Here is a 23,971-nt window from a genome sequence, read left to right as displayed (position 1 = left end):
CGCGGGATTTCTATCCGGAGGGACATGGTGCCCGAGGGGTATGCTAGACCGCCCCGAATATAATGCATCTATATGGGGAGGAAGTGCTTGGAGGGGCAAAGCATGGACCCATGGTAGGCACCTAGGCTCACTCACGCATCGGGTAGGCACGTTAGGCCTCCCGTTCACGAGCGGGGTTGCTAGGGAGCCGTGTGCCCGGGGGATGCCCTCCCAACCTTGACGGAGTCGGGACCGATTGAGCCGACGGGACCGTGGACGGTGGAAAAACGGCCGCCGACGTGGCCGACGGGCCGGGCCGTGCCGACGGGGCCGCGATGGACCCTAGGCCGGTTGGGCATGGATTGAAGGCAAGTCCCGGGTGAGGCCTCCTGGAGCCGAGCCGGGCATGAAGGGCACGTGACGGTGAGACCCTCAAGGGAAACGCGCGCAACGCGCTCGACGGGCCGGCGGAGCCGTCATGAGCTTCAAGGGCCGCGTGCGGCAAAGACGTCGCGTGCTGCTGCACAAGACAACGCTAGGCGACGCGTTGAACACGAACGATATCTTGCAGCTTTAGACGCAAGAATGGCACCAACGGCTTTCTCGAGTCATTTTCCCAAGAAAATGAACTTCATTAAGTATAATGGTAACCTTGACCCCACGACTCTTTATTCCTGGTTGCATCAATTTGAAGCTTGTATTGCTGTACTTAGAAAAAATGATACTGACAGAGTGATATTCGGATTATTTGGAATGTGTCCAAAGCCACAGTGACCATTATATGTGAGTTAGGAATCTCGATTTTTCCTCTCATAAGCCATTTGCAAGCTAAATGAGAAATCAAGAAAGGCGCACATTGCACAATGCGTGATGATATACATCCAGACTACCTAGATGATGAAGTACGAAGCTCTCCATGAAAAGTTCTAGGAGATTTTTCTTCCCAGCTGCCCCCATCTAGACAAGAGGACCACAAGATAGACCTCCTCCTAGGCTCAGATCCCTCAGGCAAGTTTCCATACCGCCTGTCCAAGGCAATGGAATTGGAATTGGAGTTGGACCCCAGTCTCTCCCCTTCTCTCCCCCCCACCCCCCTTTTTTGCGCTCCCCCTCCTGTTCGCTTGCCCACCCTGCCCCAGCCCCTCCCTCTCTCCCGGTTTCCAGCCTGCCCCCCACACCCCCCCCTCCCCCCCCCCCCTCCCTCCCATGCCTACCTTCCTCCTCCGTAGCCTCTCCTTCGATTTTTTCGCCCCCTCCATCTTCTACAAGAAGCTCTCTCAATTCTTGGGGCTTTCTCCACTCGACAAGTCTCGGCATTTTCTGGTCATCACCCTCAGGAGAGGACTCCATGGCAGCCGCTCCGTCAACCCCGACCGAGGCCGCCATTACCGCTCTTACAACAAGTGACAGGCTCAGGTGTCATAGTCTCTGGGTTAGCGTTTTGATTCGAGAGGATTGCGTGGGCTTCCTCAATGTCTATGCCCCGAACGCCCCAGCAGGTAGAGCTATATTCTGGAGCACAGGTCGTCAGGCCCTTTCTCAGGCTGCTTTTGGTGCATGGGTGGAGACTTTAACATGATAGAGGTAGCAGAGGAGAGACTTGGAGGAGGCACGACAGTCTCAGGTAGAAAGTACTCTACATGGGAGGAGTTGATCCTGGCACTCAGGGGACATGATCCTTGGCATCTTCTAGAGTTTGGGCGCAGCCCCGAGAGCGTGTGCTTCTCACGGTATGATAGGAGTGCCGGCCCCAATGTCTCTCGAGTTGACAGGTCTTATGTGGATGAATTAGGTTGCCACCGTGGGGGCATGATCGGCATCTTTGCGGGCACTACTTTTTCAGATCACGCTCCGGTTATTGTGACATTAGGGGACCCGTGGAGGCAGGACAACCACGTGAGCTCTAGGATTCTAGACAGCCTTATTCAGGTTCTTGAGATCTGTAGCACGATAGAGTAGATTTGGGCAGGGCTGGATTTTATTTCAGGTTCTGCTGCGTGCACCTTGGATGCGGTTCTTGGTGAGATCAACAGTTTTTTGTAGAAGGCAGCTTAGAGCAGATTGGAGGAATTTCGTGAGCAGGAGAGGAGTCTGAGGAGGGGTCTTGCCTCTCTTCAGCAGCTTCAGGAGAGTTCCCCTGATAGCCCTTGATTGAGAGTCAGCTTGCTGCCGCCTGCACGGAGATCAGATCCATCGAGGAGAAGAGGATGGAGTACAAATACTATGCCAGAGCTTCCTTTTGGACCCAAGCTGGTGATAGAGTCACGGGAGAGTTCTTTGAGATAGCACGCCCCCACAGGAGGAGAGATGGTATTCGCAGGTTGTGTGGCCAAGATGGAGCCATTGTTTTTGAACCCCCCCCCCCAGTGACCCATCGCCACTAATTTTTTCTGATCTCTCCTCACGGGTGCCCCATTATCACCACAGGTGATGGACGCGCGCAAGAGGGTCTGGTGGCACACAAGAGAGGTGGTTCCCCTCACTCTTCGGTTCTTCTCATTGACTCCCTTCACTGAAGAGGAGCTGGCGGAGGTATTGACCCCTCTTTCTAGGGGAAAACGCCCAGGGGAAAATGGGCTTCGAGTTTCTTTCTTTCTTCGGCACTGGGACCTCATGCAGGGTGGCCATTGAGCTGCCTTCAATGAGATTATGACCACAGGAGCCATGCCACAGAGACTTTCAAATTCACTTGATTCCGAAGGAGGGTGGTGACAAATTGGAGATTCAACGGTGGAGACCCATCACCCTTCTTGGGACAAGACCTTGGCCAAGGCCATCAGTGGTGGCGAGAGACTTCAACCTTTCCTCCCTGACTTGATCCACGACACTTAGACAGGTTTTGTTCAGGATCGGAGCATTCTCGACAGGTTTTGTTCAGGATCGGAGCATTCTCGACATCATCTTCACCTTCTGGGAGGCGACTGCTTCGGCCAAGTGCAGCCGCAGGACCTCATAGTGCTACTCCTAGACTTTGAGATAGCCTATGACAAGGTGGATTGGAGCTTTTTGGAGGGCAAGATGAGTCGGATGGGGTTCCCAATGGAGTGGATCCATGGGGTTTCAGGACTTTACTCAGCCTCCTATTTGTCGCCAAGGCCATGAGCAATTTTTTCTTAGCCTAGGAGACAGGGCTTTAGGTATTGTGTCTCCCCTTCTGTACTCAAGAGGAGCGGCTGGACTTAGAGTTTGTAGATGACATGGCAACTTATCTTTCTGGAGATGTGGGGAATCTCCAGTGATTCGCTAAGGCGATTGAGATCTTTTGTCGCGCATCAGAAGCACAGATCAACTCTCACTAGTTGTGTGGTTTTTGGGTAGGCCCTGCAGCCGCCCTGACTTGGTGCCCAATTGAGGCTTGCTAGTGGATTTAGAGGGACACTTCAATTCGCTATCTCGGATGCTAGGTGGGCATCGACATCTCTCAAGAGCAGCAGCTCACCCCTCTCCTTTTGAGCATTCGGAAGAAGTTTTTGTACTGGAGTTCTGCGAGGCTTTTCGTAGTTTGTAGAGTGGTGGTGGCGAGCCAGGTCCTTCTTGCCACCATGTGGTACATCACTTGCTGGGGGTTTTCTCGAGCATGTGTTCGCCAGGTACAACAGTTGATTTGGAACTTCTTATGGGCGGGCAATGACGGGAGGCGGGCCAGGGCAAAGGTGGCATATAGATTGATCATCAGCCACAACGTAGAGGGGGGTAGTCATCATTGACCCTACTATTCAGACTTGCACCCTACTGGGCAAGTTGATTGTTAGATGACTCCTTCCCGGTGGTGAGCCTTGGAAGGACTTTCTCTTGGCCAAAATTTCAGCCCGCACCTTCAGTCTAGGGGGCCCTTGTTCTCAAAGTACCAAATGGATCTTCACAGAGATGGGGGCCTGCAGATTTAGCCCAGCTTTTGAGGACAACTTTTGAGGACAGATTTGCAGCCAGTTTACTTTGAGCTTGGGATCACCTCAGCCCGGCCCTTAGGTAGATAGGTCTGGTAGCCTCAAAGGAGCATCTTTGGCAGCCATTAGTTTGGAATCCTGTGATTTGTTTACCCAGTGGCCATATGTTGGGGGCCCGACCTCATGCATGATGGGGCGTGTTGAGCATAGGACCTTCCAGGTCCCTTGGAGATTGGCTTGCACATAGGCAGTTACCCGCGGAGGTTCAGAAGAGAAGCTTGACAGGGATCTGGGGTAGAGATAGGCTCAGCATCGACATCGACTCTGCTATTCCTCAGGAGTGGCTAACTCCTATCCCAAACCCAACACTCCCATTGTGGCTAGTCATGTGTACCAGGCATGATATTCTTTTGGTAGTCCTCTGGGTGGATGAGGGCAGTGGTTTGCTCACTTATTATTAGATTAGAGATCTTAGCCCCCATTAGAGGATTTCAGTGGCTGCACCGTACAGAGGGTGAGGTTGATTGGATTTCAGGCACGGGAGTGGCACATAAGACCCCCACTAGCCAAGGTGGCCAGGGAGAGATTTTGGCAGCTATGGATATGGGAAAGCCGACCTCTCATGCACCTCCAGTGGGACCTGTGAGAGTGGACTTGGCATGATCCTGTTGATCAGGAGGAGACTCTGGATACCTCCTTTTTTGCATTTACAGCACGGCTAGGCCGCAGGATTCAGATGCCAAAGATTGATGGCACCCTCGTAGTAGTAAAGCATTGGGAATTAGACGGCCTCTCCTAGCGTTTCCTCTTAGATTTTTGGAAGAGGCTCTAGGATAGTTTTTGGCCTCGAAAGATTACCCTCTTTCTTTGGCTGATTGCACACAGGAGCTTGGCGGTTGGCACGTCGTTGGCCATTGGAGGTCGACCAGCAGCTTGCACGAGGTGTGGCCACCCTCAAGAGTCTCAGCGACATTGTCTTTGGGATTGCCTGAAGGCTCAATAGGTTTGGTAGTGGATTCTCTGCATCTTCACGATGGATAGGGCTTTGATCCGGATCGTTAAAAACGGCGCACCGTTGCTTCAGACACAGAGGCTGAGGTTGTCAGGGTTAATGAGGAGGATGGTGGGAGGCTTGCCCTTCAGGTTTCTCACCTCCGCATTTCGGCAGTAGCAGTCACAACCCCATCTATTGACCACGAGAGACCGAGCTCATGTCAGAGATGGGAGATTTGCAGTAGCATTGCAGCCTAGCACATATGGCGAGCTAGATGCAGCGAAGCCATTCGGGGTAACCACACTCTGCCTACGGAGTCCATCAGGAGCATTTGGCTCGACATCATCCATACCCCTTGCGGTCAGTGGGGGAACTTGCAAGGTGGCTCTAACCTCATGCGGAAGTGGCGGGAAGCTTTCTTGAGGCTCTGGTATCCTGGCCCTTTTCTCACCGATAGAGGAGGTATTCCCACTTGGCATTACAGACCACGTGTGTGGCTGTTCTCCCCCCGCCCCCCCCCCCGCCCCCGCCCCTATATATATGAGATGGCCTTCTGCTCTTTTAGCGACGAGCCGGTGGGGAAGTGCATCTTTCTCCACCTTTTGATTATTTGATCCCCGCCCTTCACATGAGGCGAGGTTGTATCTAGCCCTTCATGGTTGTATTTAGCCCATCATGGCTGTTTTTCATTAACTAATAGAAGGATCTATTTCTCGGAAATAAAAAAAGAAACTGCATAGTTAGCCCTGGCGTTGTGAACATGCCTCAAACTCTAAAGCCTTGCGGCCCACCTTTTTGGCGAGGCTTGCCACCTTCATGGTGCTTTACTTCAGCCTAATTTATTGTCCTCTATTTATTCGATTCTATCTATTTATTTTTGCGCTTATTTTGACAGCTTCAATCCGACCTGTCATCCCGTTGGCTTGCTTTATGTTGATTTAAAATACTTGTTCTGAGTTGTAGGCTGCAGAGCTAGAAGAAGCCTTGAAAAGGAAAAGCAGAGAGCTATTCAACTTGAAAGGTCAAGTTCAAAATCTGGAAGAAGCTGAGGGAAGGCATGTATCTGAAGTTGAACAAGTGAGTTTGTAGATTCTTTTGTTTACATCTTGTCGATTAAATTGGTCTTTCCTTGGTTTGCATGTAGACATCTTCTTGTTCTTTTGATGCTTAACAGTTAGGCGGTCTTCTCTTAAGGTTGGGGATAGGGGCTTGAAAAATTTCATAGAAACTGAACCTTGATACACTCAAGAAGGTCAAGGTCCTTTTACTCTAAGGTGGTTTGGGCAGCAATGCCACACAAGTTTTGGCATATAAACGTAGTTCTCATTATGAAAGGCTTTATCACTTCAAAGCATAAAACAGAAAAGGTTAAGAGGTTGAACATCAAAATGTAAAGCTAGATACTTGGGCTTTCCCAGTATTTGCTTTGAGGTCCTAAAAGGTCCCCCGCTTTCTTGCAAATATTGGTGTTGTGGTCGTGCATTGGAGATCTAGTGACTTTGTTTATGGGATTGCATGAGAGCTTAGACATTTAGACATGTAAGCATTCGGTTTCATCTAGCTTCTTTGTTACCAAAAAGCAAATTCGTCAAGCACGAAGCTTTGCAGTTACCTGGGGGCAACTCCATCTGCAATACTGGATTCTCAAGATAACAGACTCAATTCTCAATCAGCTCAAAATTGTTTCCTATGTGGGTCAACTACCAGGTAGGTCTTCAAATTCAATTTCACTGCCGGTAAACTACCAGGTAGGTCTTCGAATGTGGAATTATTGCCGGTCAACTACCAGGCAAGTTCCAACTTGCAAGCCTTGAAAACAGCCCGAGATTAGTATCCACCAGTGAGGATAGCCACCCATTGTGTTAATACTACATAAATAATGAAACATCCAGCCAGGCATATCCTTTATCTCTCTTTAGGTCCTTCTAGGATGTTTGTTCCCTTTGAAACACAATGCATATGGTATACACTTATTCTACCTTGGGTCTGTTAAAATTGAGAGCCATTGTTGAGGATGCCCGATCGAGGGGGTGAGAGGTCTATTGTTGCTTTGTGGATTTCTGCAAGTCCTTTGATATTGTGCGCCGAGCACATCTTCCTAGATGCCTTCAGGAGTTTGCCTTTTGAGTGGAGATGATATGGGGAGTCGTGGCATTATATGAGTCGGTGTCTGGCTACCAAGAGGCATTTCAGATGTGATCACAAGCACCATAGAGGTGAAGCATGGATGCCCTCTCTCTCCAACACTCTTTAGTCTTTACATAGATGAGGTCTTTGACTTCATTGACATATTTGGGGGCAGAACTTCACACTGTGTGATACATTGGTACCCATTTTGTTTTATGTAGACGACATAGTGCTGATTTTAGATTCAACACGGGCTACAGACACGTGATGACATTGCAGGCCTTTTGTGAGCAGGGGACCTCAAAGTTAATCATGATCTCTAAGACCTCACACCTGGTGGCTTCCAGCTGACCAAGGTTATGATCTTTAACACCTCACACCTGGTGGCTTCGAGCTGAGCGTCACATGTTCAAGGGATCTGGAAGACATTGTCTCATCTGATGTATATCTGGAAGTCATCTTTTTTGGACCCTACTTCACACTGTGCCAAGCGACCCAGGCTCAACTGATCATGGTGGCACCCGGTTTGCGCACCGCCCTGGAGGTACGGTATGGTACAGTCGGTACGGTTCCGTACGCTGGTGGTACGGTCAAATCTCAGTTGACCGTTTTTTTCGCCATTTGTTGACCGCTTATTGCGCCGTTTTTTTGACCGTTTTTGGAGAGCCGTTTTTTGGGGGCTTTAGCTTTTTCTTGAGTCTTGCCTTTGGTTGCCTTTAGGCTTTGCTTGAGCCTCTCCCTATTATCTATATAATAGCCCCTCCCCCAAACCCATCCTCACAAGTGCTCATTGCTCAACCCTCCACTCACAAGTGCTCATTGATCAAGTCTATCCTCTCCCTAGAGCTCTCCTTCAAGGCTCAAGCCTCTCCCCTCTAGGCTCTCTCAAGCATCTCCCTCTTCCTCAAGGCTCAAGCCTCTCCCTCTTTCTCATCTTTCAAGCCTCTCCCTCTTCCTCAAGCCTCTGCCTCCCTCTCCTTCTCTCTCCCTCTTCCTCAAGCCTCTCCCTCCCTCTCCCTCTCTCCTCTTTCACCATGAGAGAAAAGCATGAAGCCTTTACTTTTCATGCCATTACCCATGACAAGAACGAGGGAAAGTCGGGGCCATGGAAGTGGACTTGCAAGTATTGTGGCAAGGCCTACATTAGTAGTGCCACTAGGCTTCTTGGACATCTCTCCAAGATGGGGGGGCAAATCACACCTTGCAAGATGATCCCTCAAGAGATTTCCGATGGCATTGTGAAGAAGTACTTCTTGCTTGGCAAAGCAAGTGATAGTGGAAGAGTCTCCCCCGCCGTTGCCGCCGTTCAAGATGAAGTCAACTCCCCGTCAAAGGATACATCCTCCTCATCCTTCTCTCCCTTGACCAACTCCGACCCCTCATCAAAGAGACCAAGTGAGTTTGAGGTTCCACACAAGAAGCAAGCCACTCTTGGAGGCACCATTGGAGCGAACGTGACCTCTCTCTCTTGGGTCCATGCAAAGCAACAAGAGACAAATGTGGAGATTGCACGCACGGTCATTGAGTGCAATCTCAGATTTCGTATCCTTAAAGCTCCTCAATGGCAAAGGATGGTGAGGGCCATTGCCGAAGTAGGACCATGCCATGGCCCTTGCCCTTGGCATGGTACCACCTACAACGACATTCATGAAGGCACTTGATGAAGAAAAGGAGAGAATCAACAAGACCCTCGAGCCCGTCCGAGCGGGATGGGTGTTCCATTCTCTCCGACAGATGGACCGATAGAAAGAAGAGGGGCATCTTCAACATTCTAGTATCTTGTCCTCTTGGCACTTCTTGCGGGCCGTGGATACTGGAAAGGCGGGGAAGAAAACCTCGGGGGATTTCATCTATCGCCACATTCGACAAGCCATAATCGAGGTGAGATACAATTTTAAATTTTGAGTTTGAAGCTTTAAAGTTTAGCCTTTTACTTTTACTCAACTTTTTAGTCTCATATATTTTCCATATTCTCATTCAAATTTCATGCATCCATCATCCTTGTAGGTTGGTCCCGAAAATGTGGTTCAAGTGGTTATGGACAATGCTTCAAATTGCCGCAAGATGCGCCGCTTGCTTGAGGCGGAGTTTAAGTCCATAGTATGGACTCCTTGTGTCTCACACTGCATTGACCTGCCTATGAAGGACATAGGCAAGTTAGAGTGGTTGAAGATTGTGGTGACACAAGCCACTCATATTGTCACTTTTTTCAGTCAAAAAGTCAAGGCCCTCTCTATCGTCAAAAAGTCAAGGCCCTCTCTATCTTGCGCTATGATAGCGACTCGGAGATGAAGAAGCCGTCCTCGATGCGCTTTGCCTACATGTGGCTTCTTCTAGAGAGCCTTTATGATGTGATGTCTAAGCTCCAGGTAACAATAGTTTCGCTAGAGTGGTAGGAATGGATACAAGGTGAGATACCTTTGCGTGTTGATGCGGTAAGAGCCATTCAACGGCTATGCTTGAGAGAGGAGTTCTGGCACTAGGTTCGCGCCCTAGTCATTGCGATTACTCCCGTGTATAGGGTTTTACGCATGACAGACATGGAGGGGGCTACTATGGGGCTCCTCAATCACTTTATGAGAGAGGCCATTTCTGAGATTCGTCGCACCACAGTCCTCGATGAGCTTGATCCAGAGTATATGCTAACAAGGTAAATAAGATTCAGGAATAATTCAATGAACTAAAATAGAGTGTTGAATCTAAATACTTATTCTTTCTTTTTTCTCAGATAATATATTCTTTCTTTATTTTAAAATTAACATTGATGCCCTTGAGACTACTCCTTGACGCGATGCTATCTTGGCACTCGTGCAGAAGAGATGGAAGTGGATGAAGAGACCTATCCATGGCCTTGCTGCTTTGTTGCATCCTGCCTACTGAACAGGAGTTGCTTTCAGCTAGGGATGCTTTCTTACCAATAGCAAATTGCATGGACTCCACAAAGCTAGAATACTAATCTTCAGGTAGACTATCAAGCAACATAGCTTATGCATGTTCATTGTTAATCGTTGCACCGACTGCTGTAAGGTGTATTAAAAGACTTCAATCTAGACTCACTATTTTGTAGCTTTAGGCCAAATAACTGCTTTTTAAGAAACACCTTGGAATTTCTCACCAACTCAAAAAAGAGTTTCAATTATCAAGAGCAGAGTGAGAAAAATCTAATATGATGCAAAAAATTAGATTCCCTACCTTTTGCTACGATTTTTGCAAGTGCCTTCTTGTTCTTCAAATCCCACTTATTTTTCTTTTGGGAGGATCCTAAAGAGGATACCCTGAGAATTTCTCTCCATCAAAGTGACACGAGCTTTGATTAGCCACATGTGAAAATTCAAACCATCGAATTTGTCAAGGTGTTTATCTTCTATGATTCGCCATTAGAATTGTTACCTTGGGTGTCATATCCATAGGCGTGTGGCTCCCACCATGTCAGCTGCCACGACAATGACGACACATGCGAGGGGTCCACCACCAATGCCCGTTGGGCTCGTGTGGGGTTTGGTGGGGCTTAGTGTCCACCGGCAGTGGCTCCATGCAGAAGGTACGATGTGAGTGTCCAGTGGCGCCTTGGGTACTTTGGACGCTAGGGTCTCCCATCGTTTGGTGATGGCGATGGCTGACCCATCCTTAATCACTAATGAGGGTAGGCCTGCATGAGGTAGTTCTTCCAGTTGTAGCAAGGAGTCGTCTAGCTGGAGGATCACAATTTGGCTAGGGAGGTTCTCCGAGGAGGCAATGAGAACTCGAATGGAGGGGAGCCGAGCAGCCCTAGCAACGGTAGTCGCCGTTGTGGGAAATCTGGCCTAGGAGTGTTACATGTCTTACATTGACGGGGTTCCCCTAGGGATGGGTGCGCAATTGGGAGTCTAGAGGGCTTTACCAGCATTTCAGATGGCTAGTTTGAAGATGAAAGGCCTACAAAATGCTCAAAAGCATTAATTGAATAGTATATCATGAAAGGCCCAAAAGGGGGTTCAGGCCTTAGAGTAAATTATGGCCACATGGCACATGCTGCGCAAGGGGGTGTGTTGGGCAAGGAGATGTGTAGCATAGCATGTCAAGGAAGCCATAATTGAAGGAAATACAAGTTGGGGCTTCAAGAGAAAGTTGTCGGGTTGGTTGCTAATGCATTGGTTATGGTGGATTGAAATAAAGGACTCTCGTGACGCTAGTGTGAGCATACACATAATCACATGAATTAGGGTTAATCACCATCTATACATATGATTATGTAGACAATTAATATGAGGATAACACACACGAGTTTCCATTCTCAAACAATCAAGAGAAGAACTACCCACAGAAACTGCTCAATCCAAAATCCTCTTAGTGAGTAGTTTCATTGCATCTGACTCCGGTTTGTTTATACTCACAAGACTAGCAATGTTAGCTTTCACTAAACAAATAACTTTCTTAGGATCTACACTTTGCATGCCATGTTTAACAAAGACCAGAGTGTTCCTCGTAGACCATATCTCCCACAGGCATGTAAATCTTGCAAATCCAAAAAGGCTATTACTCTCCTCTGCTGGACCAATCTTTTTACCCAAAACCCAATGGGACCATGTACATTGCAGCCCAAAAATTGTTCCCCCCTCCATTTAGAGAGCTGTGTCCTAAAGGATTTTAATGCCGGGCAATCCCAAAAGGCATACTTGAAATCCTCGATGGCTGTTTTGCGTCTTGGGCATATCCTTGAGGTCATATTTCTGATCATCAGCTTACAGCCTAACGGAAGAGCCCCAACCATGATTCTCCACAAAAAAGTCTGAGCATGTGTTGGCAGTTTGGATCCCCAAATTCTTTTGCATCTGGATTCCAGCATTTGTCTGGCCAAGCTACTTTCCATATTGTATTGAAATGTTTAAAATCTCTCTTCTCTTGCATTAACATCTGATAAAACTCGGTAGTTGATTCCCGATCACCAAGGGGAAGTCCATTTGTCCACCCCCAATCTTTGATCCACCTTTCCGTAAGCTTAGAAGTATTGATAGTTAGCGTCTTGAGCTTACCAATAATTACATGCAGATGATTCTTATCAACTCTTGAGAGACCATACATGACAGATAGCTGATTCTCATCTCTCCACCCCATAAGAGGACCATCCCAGAAACCCTCAAATCTGTTTATCCCTTTGTTGTTGAGTCTTTTGCTCACTTTGGGCTCAATGAGGGCTAATGGGGGGAAAAAAACTGGGGACCACCAAACATTATACATGAATAATGAATTTCCCGTGATTCTAGGACATCCCTGCCATTGAATGAGGGGAATGATCCTCTTCCATTTCTTAATCAGAAATTCAGCAAAGGGCATATTTTTAAAGATAAGAAGAGCATGGGAAAAAATCTTATCAATCCAAGAGAGTTCCCTCCATTTGCCTTGCCAACTCACAGTCATATTCAGAGAAAGCTCTTTAAGCATCCTAGTCCAAGGTTGACTCTGCTGTAGAAAGGAGGTCAACATTTTTGGCATTCTCGCCATTGCATGTGTTTCCATGTCTAGTATGCCAATTCTCCCATCCTTCATGGGTTTACACACCTTCTGCCATGCCAAGAAGGAACACGGTCTCTTGCCCTGCTTATTCTTCCATAGAAAAGCTTTAGCATAGCTTAAAGCTCTCTTCCAAAGGCATGCTGTAAAATCTATACAAGGAGTGAAGAAGTGAAAGCATGCCAATAACACCATGTTTACTATTACTACCCTTGAATGAAAGGGAAGAAATATGTTGTCCCAAGCTCTAAATTTTGCTATTAATTTGTCCATAAGCGAGTCTGCTATGTCTTTACCCGAAACATCCACTCCCATGGGGCATCCCAAATGTCTAAAGATCTGGCCTTTGTTCACAACTTGGCATCCCCATCTGGTTACATCAAAGGATTCATCCTCGGTTAAACTGGTTAACCTTGACTTGTGACTGTTACATTTGGAGCCAGAAGCATCTGCAAAGACTTGTACAATTGCCAAAGCCTTTCTAACATTATCATTGGATGCATCCAAGAAGAGAAGTGAGTCATCAGCAAAGCATTGAATCACCATCTGCAGTTCATCATTCACTTGTAAACCTCTTATTTGATTTTCAGCAGCTGCCAACTCAAGAGCTAGAATCAAAGGATGAGAAATTACAGCAAATAACAATGGAGCAAGAGGGCAGCCCTGTCTGACCGACCTTTTAAGGTTGAATGAGCCAACCACAAAGCCATTGAGCATAAGACTTGATTTAGCACCAAAGCTGAGCACATAAATAATGTTTGAGATTAAGGGTCCAAAACCCAACTTGGCAAGTACTTTGCTAAGAAATGACCAATGGACTCTGTCATATGCTTTCTCTAGGTCCAGTTGCAGCATGATGCATTTTTGCTTCTTCTTCTCTGCCAGCTCTTTTCCTAATAGGGCTGCATATATGTTGTCCATTATGGATCTCCCCTTAATAAAGCCATGTTGTCTGGGGGAAATCACCTTTTGCAATAATGGAGTCATTCTCGTTGCCACAACTTGAGCTATGATTTTATGCAAGACTGTAAGCATGGTGATTGGCCTCCAATGTGAAAAACATTCGTAGGCCACCTGTTTAGGAATCAGTTTGATGAGCCCTTCCTTCACACTACTCCCCAATTGTTGATGCTTGAAGGCCTTATTCACAATGAAGGTGACTGGAACCTTGAGATATGACCAAAACTCGAGGAAAAACTCCACAGTAAGGCCATCCCAGCCAAGGGATTTATCCTTCCCTATTACTTTCGAAGCATTCAAGCATTCATCTTCCTGGATGTTCCTCTCAATCCATTTGGCTTGGTCCAACTCCACTGCCTGAGGGATAATGTCCAAAAGCCAATTTCCAGCAAGGAATCTTTCAGTGGACTCATCCTCCTTCAGGCTTAGAGTATACCCAAGGAATGCGGTCCAGGCCGCAGCCAATTTCTTGGGGTCTGAGATCATTTTACCATTGCTATCTCTAAGCTTGGAGATGTATTCTCTATCCCTCTTCCTTTGAGAGCTTTGAAGAAGAATTTCGAAGGGGTTTGAGCTTGACCAAAGTACAGCTTTCTTGACAATAATCTCCCTTTTTGAGCTCTCTTGTTTTTTATCTCCTCCCACATATTTTTACACTTGATAAAATCTTTCAACTCTGCTTGTGACAAGGGTTTGGACTGGCTAATCAAAATCAAAGCATCCCATTCCTCCTGCAGTGCTTCTTGTTCGTTTCTCCTCTTTGTTGCCATGTCCTTTCCCTTTTTTCTAATTAAGCATTGCATCTCTCCCACAAATTTCACCCATGCTTGGGCATCGTGATAAGCCCTTACTTCCAACCTTGCAATTGCAGCTCTAGTTCCATCCACAAAGGCATCTTCCCTGATGAGAGAATTATTTACAATGAGTTTCCTCTTATGAAAAGGCAATCTATCCTCAGCCTAGCAATTATTGCTCTCCCAAACCCACCTCAGGAGGAAGTGATCAGAAGAAAAGGTTGCGTGGTCAACCCATGCCTTAAAGGTGTGAGGGATCCATTCTGCATCCTTGTTGAAATAAACTCTGTCAATCGTGGAAGAGCTAGAAATATACTGCAAGCTGAAATATGTATGTCCTGGTGTAGAACTCCAATCCCCAAGGTCCCAAGCATCCACCAGCCTCTTTTGCATAATAAGCTCTTCCCATTTGGTTTTCTCCGAACCCATAACATTGTGAGACCCTAACCGATCCCTCTGTCTGACCACCATGTTAAAGTCCCCAGCCATGACCCATGCTTTCTGATTATCAAGACCACAAATCCATTCCCACATCTCCTTTCTTTCTTTAGATGAGTGTGCTCCGTACACATTAATCAGCCATAATTGTTCATCTCCCTTGGACACCTCAATAACCAAGATTCTGCCGGAGGGATGGTTAGCTATCATTGTGGGGTTCCATGAATTATGTACAATTGTCATCACCCCACTGTAACCATACTCTAACCCCCCGTAAAAAATCTTCATTCTCTTGAATCTCTGCTTCCTCTTAGCTTTCTTACCATAGAGTTTATGCTCCTGCAACATACAAGCATCCAGCCCCCATTCATTTATGTGATCCCAAAATGCATTCCGCTTATGTCTAGCATTCAATCGTTTAAAATTCCAAGAGCATCCTGAAAGTCCCATACACTTTATTGTGGTTGAGAGTCCAATACTCTCTCCTTTCCCTCCTCAGAATCTCTTAGGACCTCCGTGCTATGCAGAACCTTTCCTGACATCTGAACATCAAGATTTGAGGGCATGTCCTGCATATCAGACTCCTCCTGACCAAGGATTTCAAATGCATTCCTCACATATATAGGGGGGGCAGAGTTGGTTCTGTTTTTTATACTTCCCCTGTTGAAGATCTCATGCCATCTATCTTCTTGGCTCTTCTGGACCATTTCCTCTAAGTGGGGCTGAACTTATCCAACATCTTTGCTTTGCCTTTCTGTTCTCCTATCTTGCCAATATCCGTGCTGGATGATGGAACCTCAGAAGTAAGCAAAGACGTCTTTCTTCTCCTGTAGTACGTCTACTCTAATGTCGAAGATTGTGCTGTTTTATGTTGTTCAGAGTTTTTCCATTCCTTGTTCATTTGTCCTTGCTCTGGGGTTAAGTGCTTGCTTTGCCCAGCCTGCACTTGTCTAGCCTGCACTTGCCCAGCTTGTAATTGTTCTTTTGCTTTCATGCAGTCCCTGGCAAAAGGACCAAATTTCCCACAATGGAAACAAGCCCCTACAAATGAACCAAAATGTAATCTAATTCTTAGCTTACCATATTGACCCAGGTTTATATTCATTTCTGAGGGGGTGGGAACCTCTGTATCCCAAGTAATGCAAACCTTGTTTGAGCCCTTTCCAAGGGATGGATTAGAGGGAACAAACATGAGTCTTCCAAGAGCTTTCGCAAAATCTCCAATAGAGGGCCATAGCCAAGGTGGAAGGTCCACAAATTCCACCTAGACCAGACAAGCATTAATGAGCCCATTATCCACATTGAAGCATGGGTCCCATGGTAAAACATGGATAAAGCTTTTCATAAAAAACAGCGGGGCCTTGGCAAGCACCTTGGGAACCCAAGTGGGATCAGCTAGAAGGACATTGTAGTACCCTTTTTTTAGATAGAAGATCTCTCTAACCAGGGGTGCTTGTAGAATCTCCTTTTCCAGCCAGCCCTTAATCTCATGTCTAGAAAGAACCTTCCCCGTACAGTATAACATTAACCCACAAGAGGCAAAGAGTACTACTTGTTTGTCCACAAATTCAGAAGAAACAGAGACTTCTACTGAATTTGGAGAAGATTCTCCTCTCTTTCCCTCTACGTGTTGAACTTCTGACAAGCCTTTTTCTTGTAGAGATTGATACATTCTCTTCTGAGCCCACTCAATACTTTGACAAGCCATGGCACCATAAAAGATTTATTAACTCCATTCACCTTATTAATGGCATGTTTGACCCCTAGCAAAGGCATCTCGTCCTGGACATCAACCCATTCCTTCATTTGCATATCTTCGCCAGTTATTGGAGATGGCATTAGGCCAATCATGACAAGTAACTTTCCCACCTCTGTCAGATTGAGCTGCACGTTTGCAGGTAGAGGAAGAGGCGATTTTCCCCCATGACCAGGCTAACTTACCTCATCTTGACTGTGAGACCTAACCGGCTCATGATCAGGCGAACTTTCCCTCTCTCGATTGTGCGAGCTTCCTCCATCTCGTCTGTTCTCTTCTTCATGGCTGCAAAGGATGTCGAGATCCTCATCACTGGATAGCCCGGCTTCAGACCGACTCTTCTCTCCCCCTTGCATATCTTCAGTAAGAGCCTTGATCACTAGCGCCGAAAGCTTTCTCCCCTTTTTTTTTTTGATCGCGACCATCACTAGCCCGTTCTTTTTGTAAGCACTCTCCCTTTTATGCCTACTTCTTTTTCCGAATGGATTTTCCCCTACAAACGCAAGAAAGACATGGGGAATCGGGTAGATGAAGATGGTTGATGTTTGCACAACAGTTTGTCGGAAGAATTTGCTCAAGCAAGGAAGACACAGGAGGGTCCCTTGCCAAACCTGAAATTTCAGATTCCAACGCACGATCTCATGGTCCCAATGAAGCAGCATGTGCAAAATGCAGTCATTTTGTTTTTCCATGGCAAGATGCCTTCAGCCCAAGTTGTGGCTCAGTGGATAGTCTCCGTCCTGAAAAACCATGTTGTGCAAGGAGTTTCTTTGGTGCTCGCGGGTTTTATGAGGTCTTGCTTTCAAACAATGATACAAAAAATTAGCTGTTGGAGATGTGTCCTCTGATGTTCAACACACAGATGGTGCAAGTAGTTTCTTTGGTGCTCATAGGTTTTATGAGGTCTTGCTTTCGAACAATGATGCAAAAAATCAGATGTTGGAGATGTCTCCTCTTATGTTCAACACACAAATGGTGCATGTGTTGCCTTGGTCGCTCACGAGGGATTTCCAAAGTTTGATAAGACATAAATGCCCGGTGTGGGTCGAGGTTGTGGACTTTCCCCGCACATGTAGACAATTGCTTCTTGGAATTGCAGCAAGATTGGGGAAAGTAGTTTGCGCTAAACAACCCCCCCCCCCCCCCCCCCCCGGCGCGCGCGCGCCGCCGAATGAATGGAAACATGAATCGATTTTGCATCTTATGGGATATTGACAAACCCACCCTTCCAGGCATTGTCGTTGACTTAGGGGACCTATGATAGGAGAAAGGCCTTTCAAATCAAGCGCGTGTTTCCAATGTGGGAAATTTGGACATACGCAGTGAGAAAATCCCGAACCGCAATTGCAACCACCTCCCTCGGTGTATGTCCAACATTACAATCATTTCCCTAAAGAGCCAGATCTTGTCACAGCAAGGCACAATATTCAATGGAAGGCTAAATCGCCAGATGTTACACAAACTCAGAACAATGTAGAGCAAGTCTCGGTGTCTCAGCCAGTAACTCTGGCATCTACCTTGAAACAAAAGAGCAAAATGCAGGTCCCTGAGGCTTCGGAGGGTTGGACCTTGCCAATAAAGCCTCTTAAAGCAAAGTGACTGATAATTGAAAGAAACTATTTGGTTATATCTCTGATGGCAAGCAGCCAAATGTCTATGTGAACAAGGGAGATGATAGTACAACCACTACTGATGCTTGGGCAAAAATTGCAAAAAGTCAAAGATAAGGATGTCTTCACAGTTTTAGGACAACAGTCCTATCTTGGGGAGCATTCTGATGCCTACTTTCAAGATGATATTGGTAATGATGTTTTGGATCCGCCTGATGTTTCCATGAACACCGTCTAACGTTCTATAATTATAGTTTCATGGCCTTGTACATACTCTGCATTGTATATACATGACTGCACCAATCAAATGCATGACATATAATGTCCATGGGTTGTGCAAATGGTGACTTTTATGGTCTTATGTTGCTAGCATGAAGCCAGATGTGATATCTTTGCAAGAGCACAATCAACATGAATTTACTAGTCAATTGGGTTACTTTGCGGGATGTAGTATTTTTTATGCAGGCATAGGGGACTACTCTGGTGTGCTTATCATAGTCTGCAAAAATGAACTACACCCAACTCTTGCATTCAAGGATCCAGCTGGACGTTGGTTGGTTGTACAATGTTTGTTGCATAGGGAAATTTTTGAGTTTGCTAGAGTCTATGCACATACAGTGTTAGCCAAGCGGGTTGCCTTATGGACTGAAATTAGAGCTTATCCATGGTTGCACAATGCCTTTATCTATGGTGATTTCAATAATGCGTCCTCGTTGGAGATAATTCTTTGGGGCACTCACATATGCTGGCTTTGGAAAAGATTGCTTGGTCAAACATGGTTGATGAAATACATGCACTAGATTTATGGCCACACGTCAGATGAGGGATGCCTGGTTACACTTTCTCGCTTTTGCCCATATTTTCTTACCATGCTAGGTTGGACAGATGGTACTTGTTAAATGCAAATCAGTATGATGAATTTCTTTGCAAAATGTGGATTGACCATGCATTGCAACTATTAGATCATGCTCCACTATGGATGAGTCTCTATTTTGGACTACCAATAGATGATATGCCCTTGTATAACAAGCGCTTGTTGCAAATAAACAATAGCTATCTCTTACATGACCACTTCCAACAAATGGTGAAGGATATCATCCCTCCACTAGCCGCTCAGATGTTTCAAAATCTAGATGTTGCATGGTATAGATTTGTGACCCGTGTGCAAGGTGTTATTCAAGATTATGGCAATAGCTTTTTGTATGAACAAAGGAAAATGGTAATAGAAGCCAAAGTCAAATGTCAAGTCTTGCAAGAACTAGCTGATGCACGCCCATTACAACATGCTAAGGAAGAATCTCTTTGTATTTCTTAAGAACAACTAGTTGCAAATGGCAAGAGAAAACTAGAAAAATGGAAATTGAGAGCAAGGGAGAAATGCTTGCGGGATAAGGGTGTTAACAATCTAGAAATGGGATTGATCATGGTGAAGGACAATGATTAAGCAACATAATTAAGGTGGATTAAACCACACTAAAAACTCCATGAGAGAGAGAGGGAGATTGCACACTCAACAAGACTTTATTGCATATCGCAAGTGAACCATACAATAATATAGGCCCTCTAGCCTTATCCCACTTTACACATCATCATCCATGTGGCAACTCCTTTTTCACTCTTTTGGTCAACACTCACACACCATACAATATTACATGTGGCATTCCTATCTCACCACAATATCTTGCACCTCTAGGGTGCTTTCACACATATACACAACACCACGATTACATCTCTCAACACCCCCTCTTAATCGAGGTGTTCCACAACTCACCCATCACCCATCACCCATATCAATGTAGCATTGCACAAACGCAATCACTACTTCTCAACACTCCTCCTCAATGATACATTGGAGTGTCCATCAAACAACCAAACATGTGTGCGCGTGTCTATCACTTAGACACCTAGTCCATTTTGAGCCGCCTTTCTCACAGCGGAACCACTGAGTCCGATTTGAACATGGAAGTTCGGGTGGGAACCAACCCATGCTCATGCACCTCACACGTGCATCGCTCATGCACACATCACAACAACCATTTTGAGCTTCTCGGTGAGCTCGGGCATGGTTATCCTCATACCATGGATGATTACAAAAAATTTCCGTTTTGAGCACGCATGCTCGTGGACGTTTGTCCATCATCATGTTTGGGTGAAACAAAATAAAAAATTACACAGCCTTTTTGGCCAAAGCCGGGCGGCAGAGAACTCATGTGAGTGTATAATCAATTGCAAAGTACATGCTTCTTAAAAAGCATGTGAACAAGGGCTTTATGAAAATAGATCCTTTGAGATTTGGAAAGGTTGTGGACCTTAATAAAATAATTTTTTTTTAAAAAAATCTCTGAAATGCTAATTTCTTGCAGCGCGTTGAATGCGCCTCTGTGCGCCGCGCGTTGAATGCTGACATCCAAATGGTCGTCTTCTCCTTCCTCTCGACTGCTTTTGCTCAGCAGCTATGGCGTTCTCTCTCCGCTCCTGTTGCTGCGCTCCTGCTTCCTCTCTGCAATACCATGCCTTCGTTAACCTAGATGGCAGCCCAGTTGCTTTGCTGTCAGCGCCTCTCTCACGGGCTGCACTGTGCCTCAAGCTTGCTCTGTTTATTCTATAGCCTCCTTTGGTTGCTTTACCCCTTGATGTTGCCATGGTTGCTAGCTTTTCCTTAGAGCTTCCATGCTGCACTTAGCCCCTCGCTCTCTGATGCGCTCGTTTTTTTGCTTTGTTCATGGAGCTGTTGCCGCTTGCCTCTTCGCATGTAGCTGGGCATGTCACCAGCTGCATCCATTGCTTCTGCAACTTTCGGTGTCTGCTTTCTTTCTCTGCTGCTGTTTTTGCTTTAGCTGCGCTTCGTCTCTTATCCCTGAAGTCTCGCGCTATTGCCCACCATAGCCAAAAGCTTCCAATTTGCTACTTGGCCGTTTCCCAGATTATCATTTCTTGTTGCTGCCACATAGGCTTTCATAAACCTCCAACTTGAGATTAGGATCATCTTCTATGAAGACTCCTAAGCGACGCTCCTTGCTTGATAATTGCATAGCTTTTGATGGTGCTGGCACCTTGCCGATTCTTCACCCAAATGTCCATGTAGACCATCAAAATGGCCTCTTAATGAGCTCCCATTTGAGCTATAGATCTCAATGGTTACCTGTCAAAGCCTTCAATTTGCAACTCTCTTTTGCTGCAATTCTTGTCAACATAGCTTCTTCATTTGCTGATTCTTTTGCCTCAAAAAACCTCCTATGGCAGGCCATTAACATGGTCTTGCAAGCTCCCAAATGAACTTGCACTCTCTATGCTTTTTCTTGCATACAAACTTCAAGGGTCTTCTTCATATGGTCTCTCAAATGAAACCATAGGTGCATAAACATGTGGAAACTGCCAAGGTTTCCATCCCCTTCTTTGCTCTCCTTCGTTGAGCAAACATTCACAAGTGCATCCTCTTCTTGATGCACACACATGTGAACTCCATTGAGTTCACCATCTCACTTGCCATCATCTTGACAAGCATGCACCTCCACATAAGATTCATGGGATATACAAATCCCATACATAGCAACCCTTCATAGAGCATTTTTCCATGCCCAAACACAAAACTTTGAGGCAAAATTCACAAAACCAACCTTCTTGAGGCATAATCAGCAGCATATCTTCTCTTGGCAGCTTCTCCTTGACGATGATGAAGACTCCATAGCCTTCATAATGCTGAAATCTCCATTTTCAGCTTCCTTGATGATGAGCAAGCTCTCCATGTTGCAAAACTCCATTTGCAACTCTCTTGGGCAGCTTCTTTGATTTTTTATGAAGACTCCATAGTCTTCATAATGCTGAAATCTTGATTTTCAGCTTCATAGGCAGCTTTGAACTCCTCTCTCAAATGCAAATAGAGAACAATGATAGAGTGTGCATAATTTTTTTTTAAAATGAACCATAATAACATGCTTAATCAAACAAACACACAAACAAGCTAATATACATAATAATCACCATAACCAAGAGCCCACCCAAGCTCTGATACCATGTTAACAATCTAGAAATGGGATTGATCATGGTGAAAGACAATGATTAAGCAACATAATTAAGGTCGATTAAACCACACTAAAAACTCCATGAGAGAGAGAGAGAGAGATTGCACACTCAACAAGACTCTATTGCATATCTCAAGTGAACCATACAATAATATAGGCCCTCTAGCCTTATCCCACTTTACACATCATCATCCATGTGGCAACTCCTTTTCCACTCTTTTGGTCAACACTCACACACCATACAATATTACATGTGGCATTCCTATCTTACCACAATATCTTGCACCTCTAGGGTGCTTTCACACATATACACAACACCACGATTACATCTCTCAACAAAGGGCTACTCCTCTAAACAATTCTTGCGACACCTTCATCATGCCCAACAAAAAGATAACATTAAGAGGGTTAAAATGGACACAGGAAGATGGACATCCACAAGACGTGAACTTGCAGATGCATATGCAGCTCACTTTGTAGCATTCTTTGCTGCCCCGCAGTCCCCTTTGTTGCAATTGCAAGCCGCTAGTAGGGAAGCCTTATTGGTTTATTACTGAAGCAGAATTACAGCAAGCTTTGCATGACATGGGGAGATGGAAAGCCCCCGGTTGGGATGGACTAACGGTGGAATTCTTTGAGCAATTTTGGGACCAATTGAAAGTGCCATTGCTATATATGATAAATCTTGCATGGGAAAATTTGGAATTGCCTTCCTCTTGGAAAGACGGAATGTTAAAACTCTTTCCAAAAAAGAGCTTGTGTGAATCTTTTGCAGATCGGAGACCCATCACACTTAGGCAAGTGGCTTACAAATTGGTTGTAAAAATGTTGATTAACTGCCTCAAGAGCTCTCTCTATATGGGTTTGCATCCGGTGCAATATGGGTTTGTGCCTCGCAGACACATCACGGATAACATTGCGAATGCATACATTGGCATTGAGTATGCTAAATACATAGAACAAGATGTGCTTTTGATGCAAATAGATATTGAAAAGGCCTTTGACACAATCCAATGCGACTTTGTGGCAAAAACCATGCGCCATATGGGCTTCAGTCACAAAATGGAGAATATTGTTTACTGGCTTTATCAAGATAGCCGGGTATTGGGCATTGCGGATGGAGAACTCACATAGGCATGGAGCTTAGGCAAATCGGTACACCAAGGCTGCCCCGTGAGTGCGTTACTATATGCTATTGCCACACATCCACTACTTTCACATATGGATCACCTTCTCGCCACACATACTTTGGATGGGCTGGTTTTGCCATCAGGTGAACAATTTGTGGGATAGGCATATGGAGATGATTCCCTCTTTTTGCCTAGAAATGATCTTGATGATCTCAAGTCCGTAATGGAAACACTTGACCTCTTTGCATGTGCGGCAGGCCTCAAAGTAAATTTTAGGAAATCCAAACTCTTGCCAATGAAAATTGAAGCTTGGCATGGTTATATATGACTAGGGCAAACAATAGAGCCTTCACAAATTGTGCATCATTTGGGATATCCGCTGGCATGGAATACTACTGCTAATGCACAAGTAGACTGGATATTACAGTGCATAACAGGGAAATTGTGCATCCCCTTGAGATCGAGGTCCTCCTCTCCTTAACTTGTTACTTGAGATCGTCCTCTTCTTAACATGAGGATTAGGATATACTCAAACGCCATAAAGCGGCACCTCCTCAGACAATGGACAATGCCTCATTGATTCTATGACAGACAAGGATTTTAATTGCCCCAGATGGGATTGAGCACAATTTTGAACTACTAATACAATTAAAGTTTAAACAAGATGAAATGGCACAAAACCAAACAAGATAACAATGCTGAAATTTAAATGACATTGGCAGTAGGGCCAGAAAGGGCTGACTTGCCTTGTAATATGATTGTATTACGAAGGATTCCTTAAGAT

The 23,971-nt window shown here is 45.6% G+C and overlaps 1 protein-coding gene across 7 annotated transcripts in view; it reads left to right on the top strand.

Moving 5' to 3' along the window:
• LOC147635184 (uncharacterized) overlaps nucleotides 1-23,971 on the top strand; it is a 149,061-nt gene that overhangs the window by 87,126 nt on the left and 37,964 nt on the right. For 5 of the 7 annotated variants that reach the window (XM_086802390.1, XM_086802393.1, XM_086802387.1 and 2 more), the window contains one exon: nucleotides 5,824-5,937. The exons of the other annotated variants lie outside the window; for them this stretch is intronic. In XM_086802390.1, coding sequence (XP_086658516.1) covers nucleotides 5,824-5,937 — 114 coding nt within the window. The remainder of the gene's footprint in view (nucleotides 1-5,823; nucleotides 5,938-23,971) is intronic. 7 annotated transcript variants of the gene reach the window in all.

The sequence above is a fragment of the Cibotium barometz genome, chromosome 9 (assembly GCF_041138505.1).
Source record: "Cibotium barometz isolate CiBa-2024 chromosome 9, ASM4113850v1, whole genome shotgun sequence".
NCBI classification, from domain to species: Eukaryota; Viridiplantae; Streptophyta; class Polypodiopsida; order Cyatheales; family Cibotiaceae; genus Cibotium; species Cibotium barometz.
This window is presented reverse-complemented; position numbering and strand designations above follow the sequence as displayed.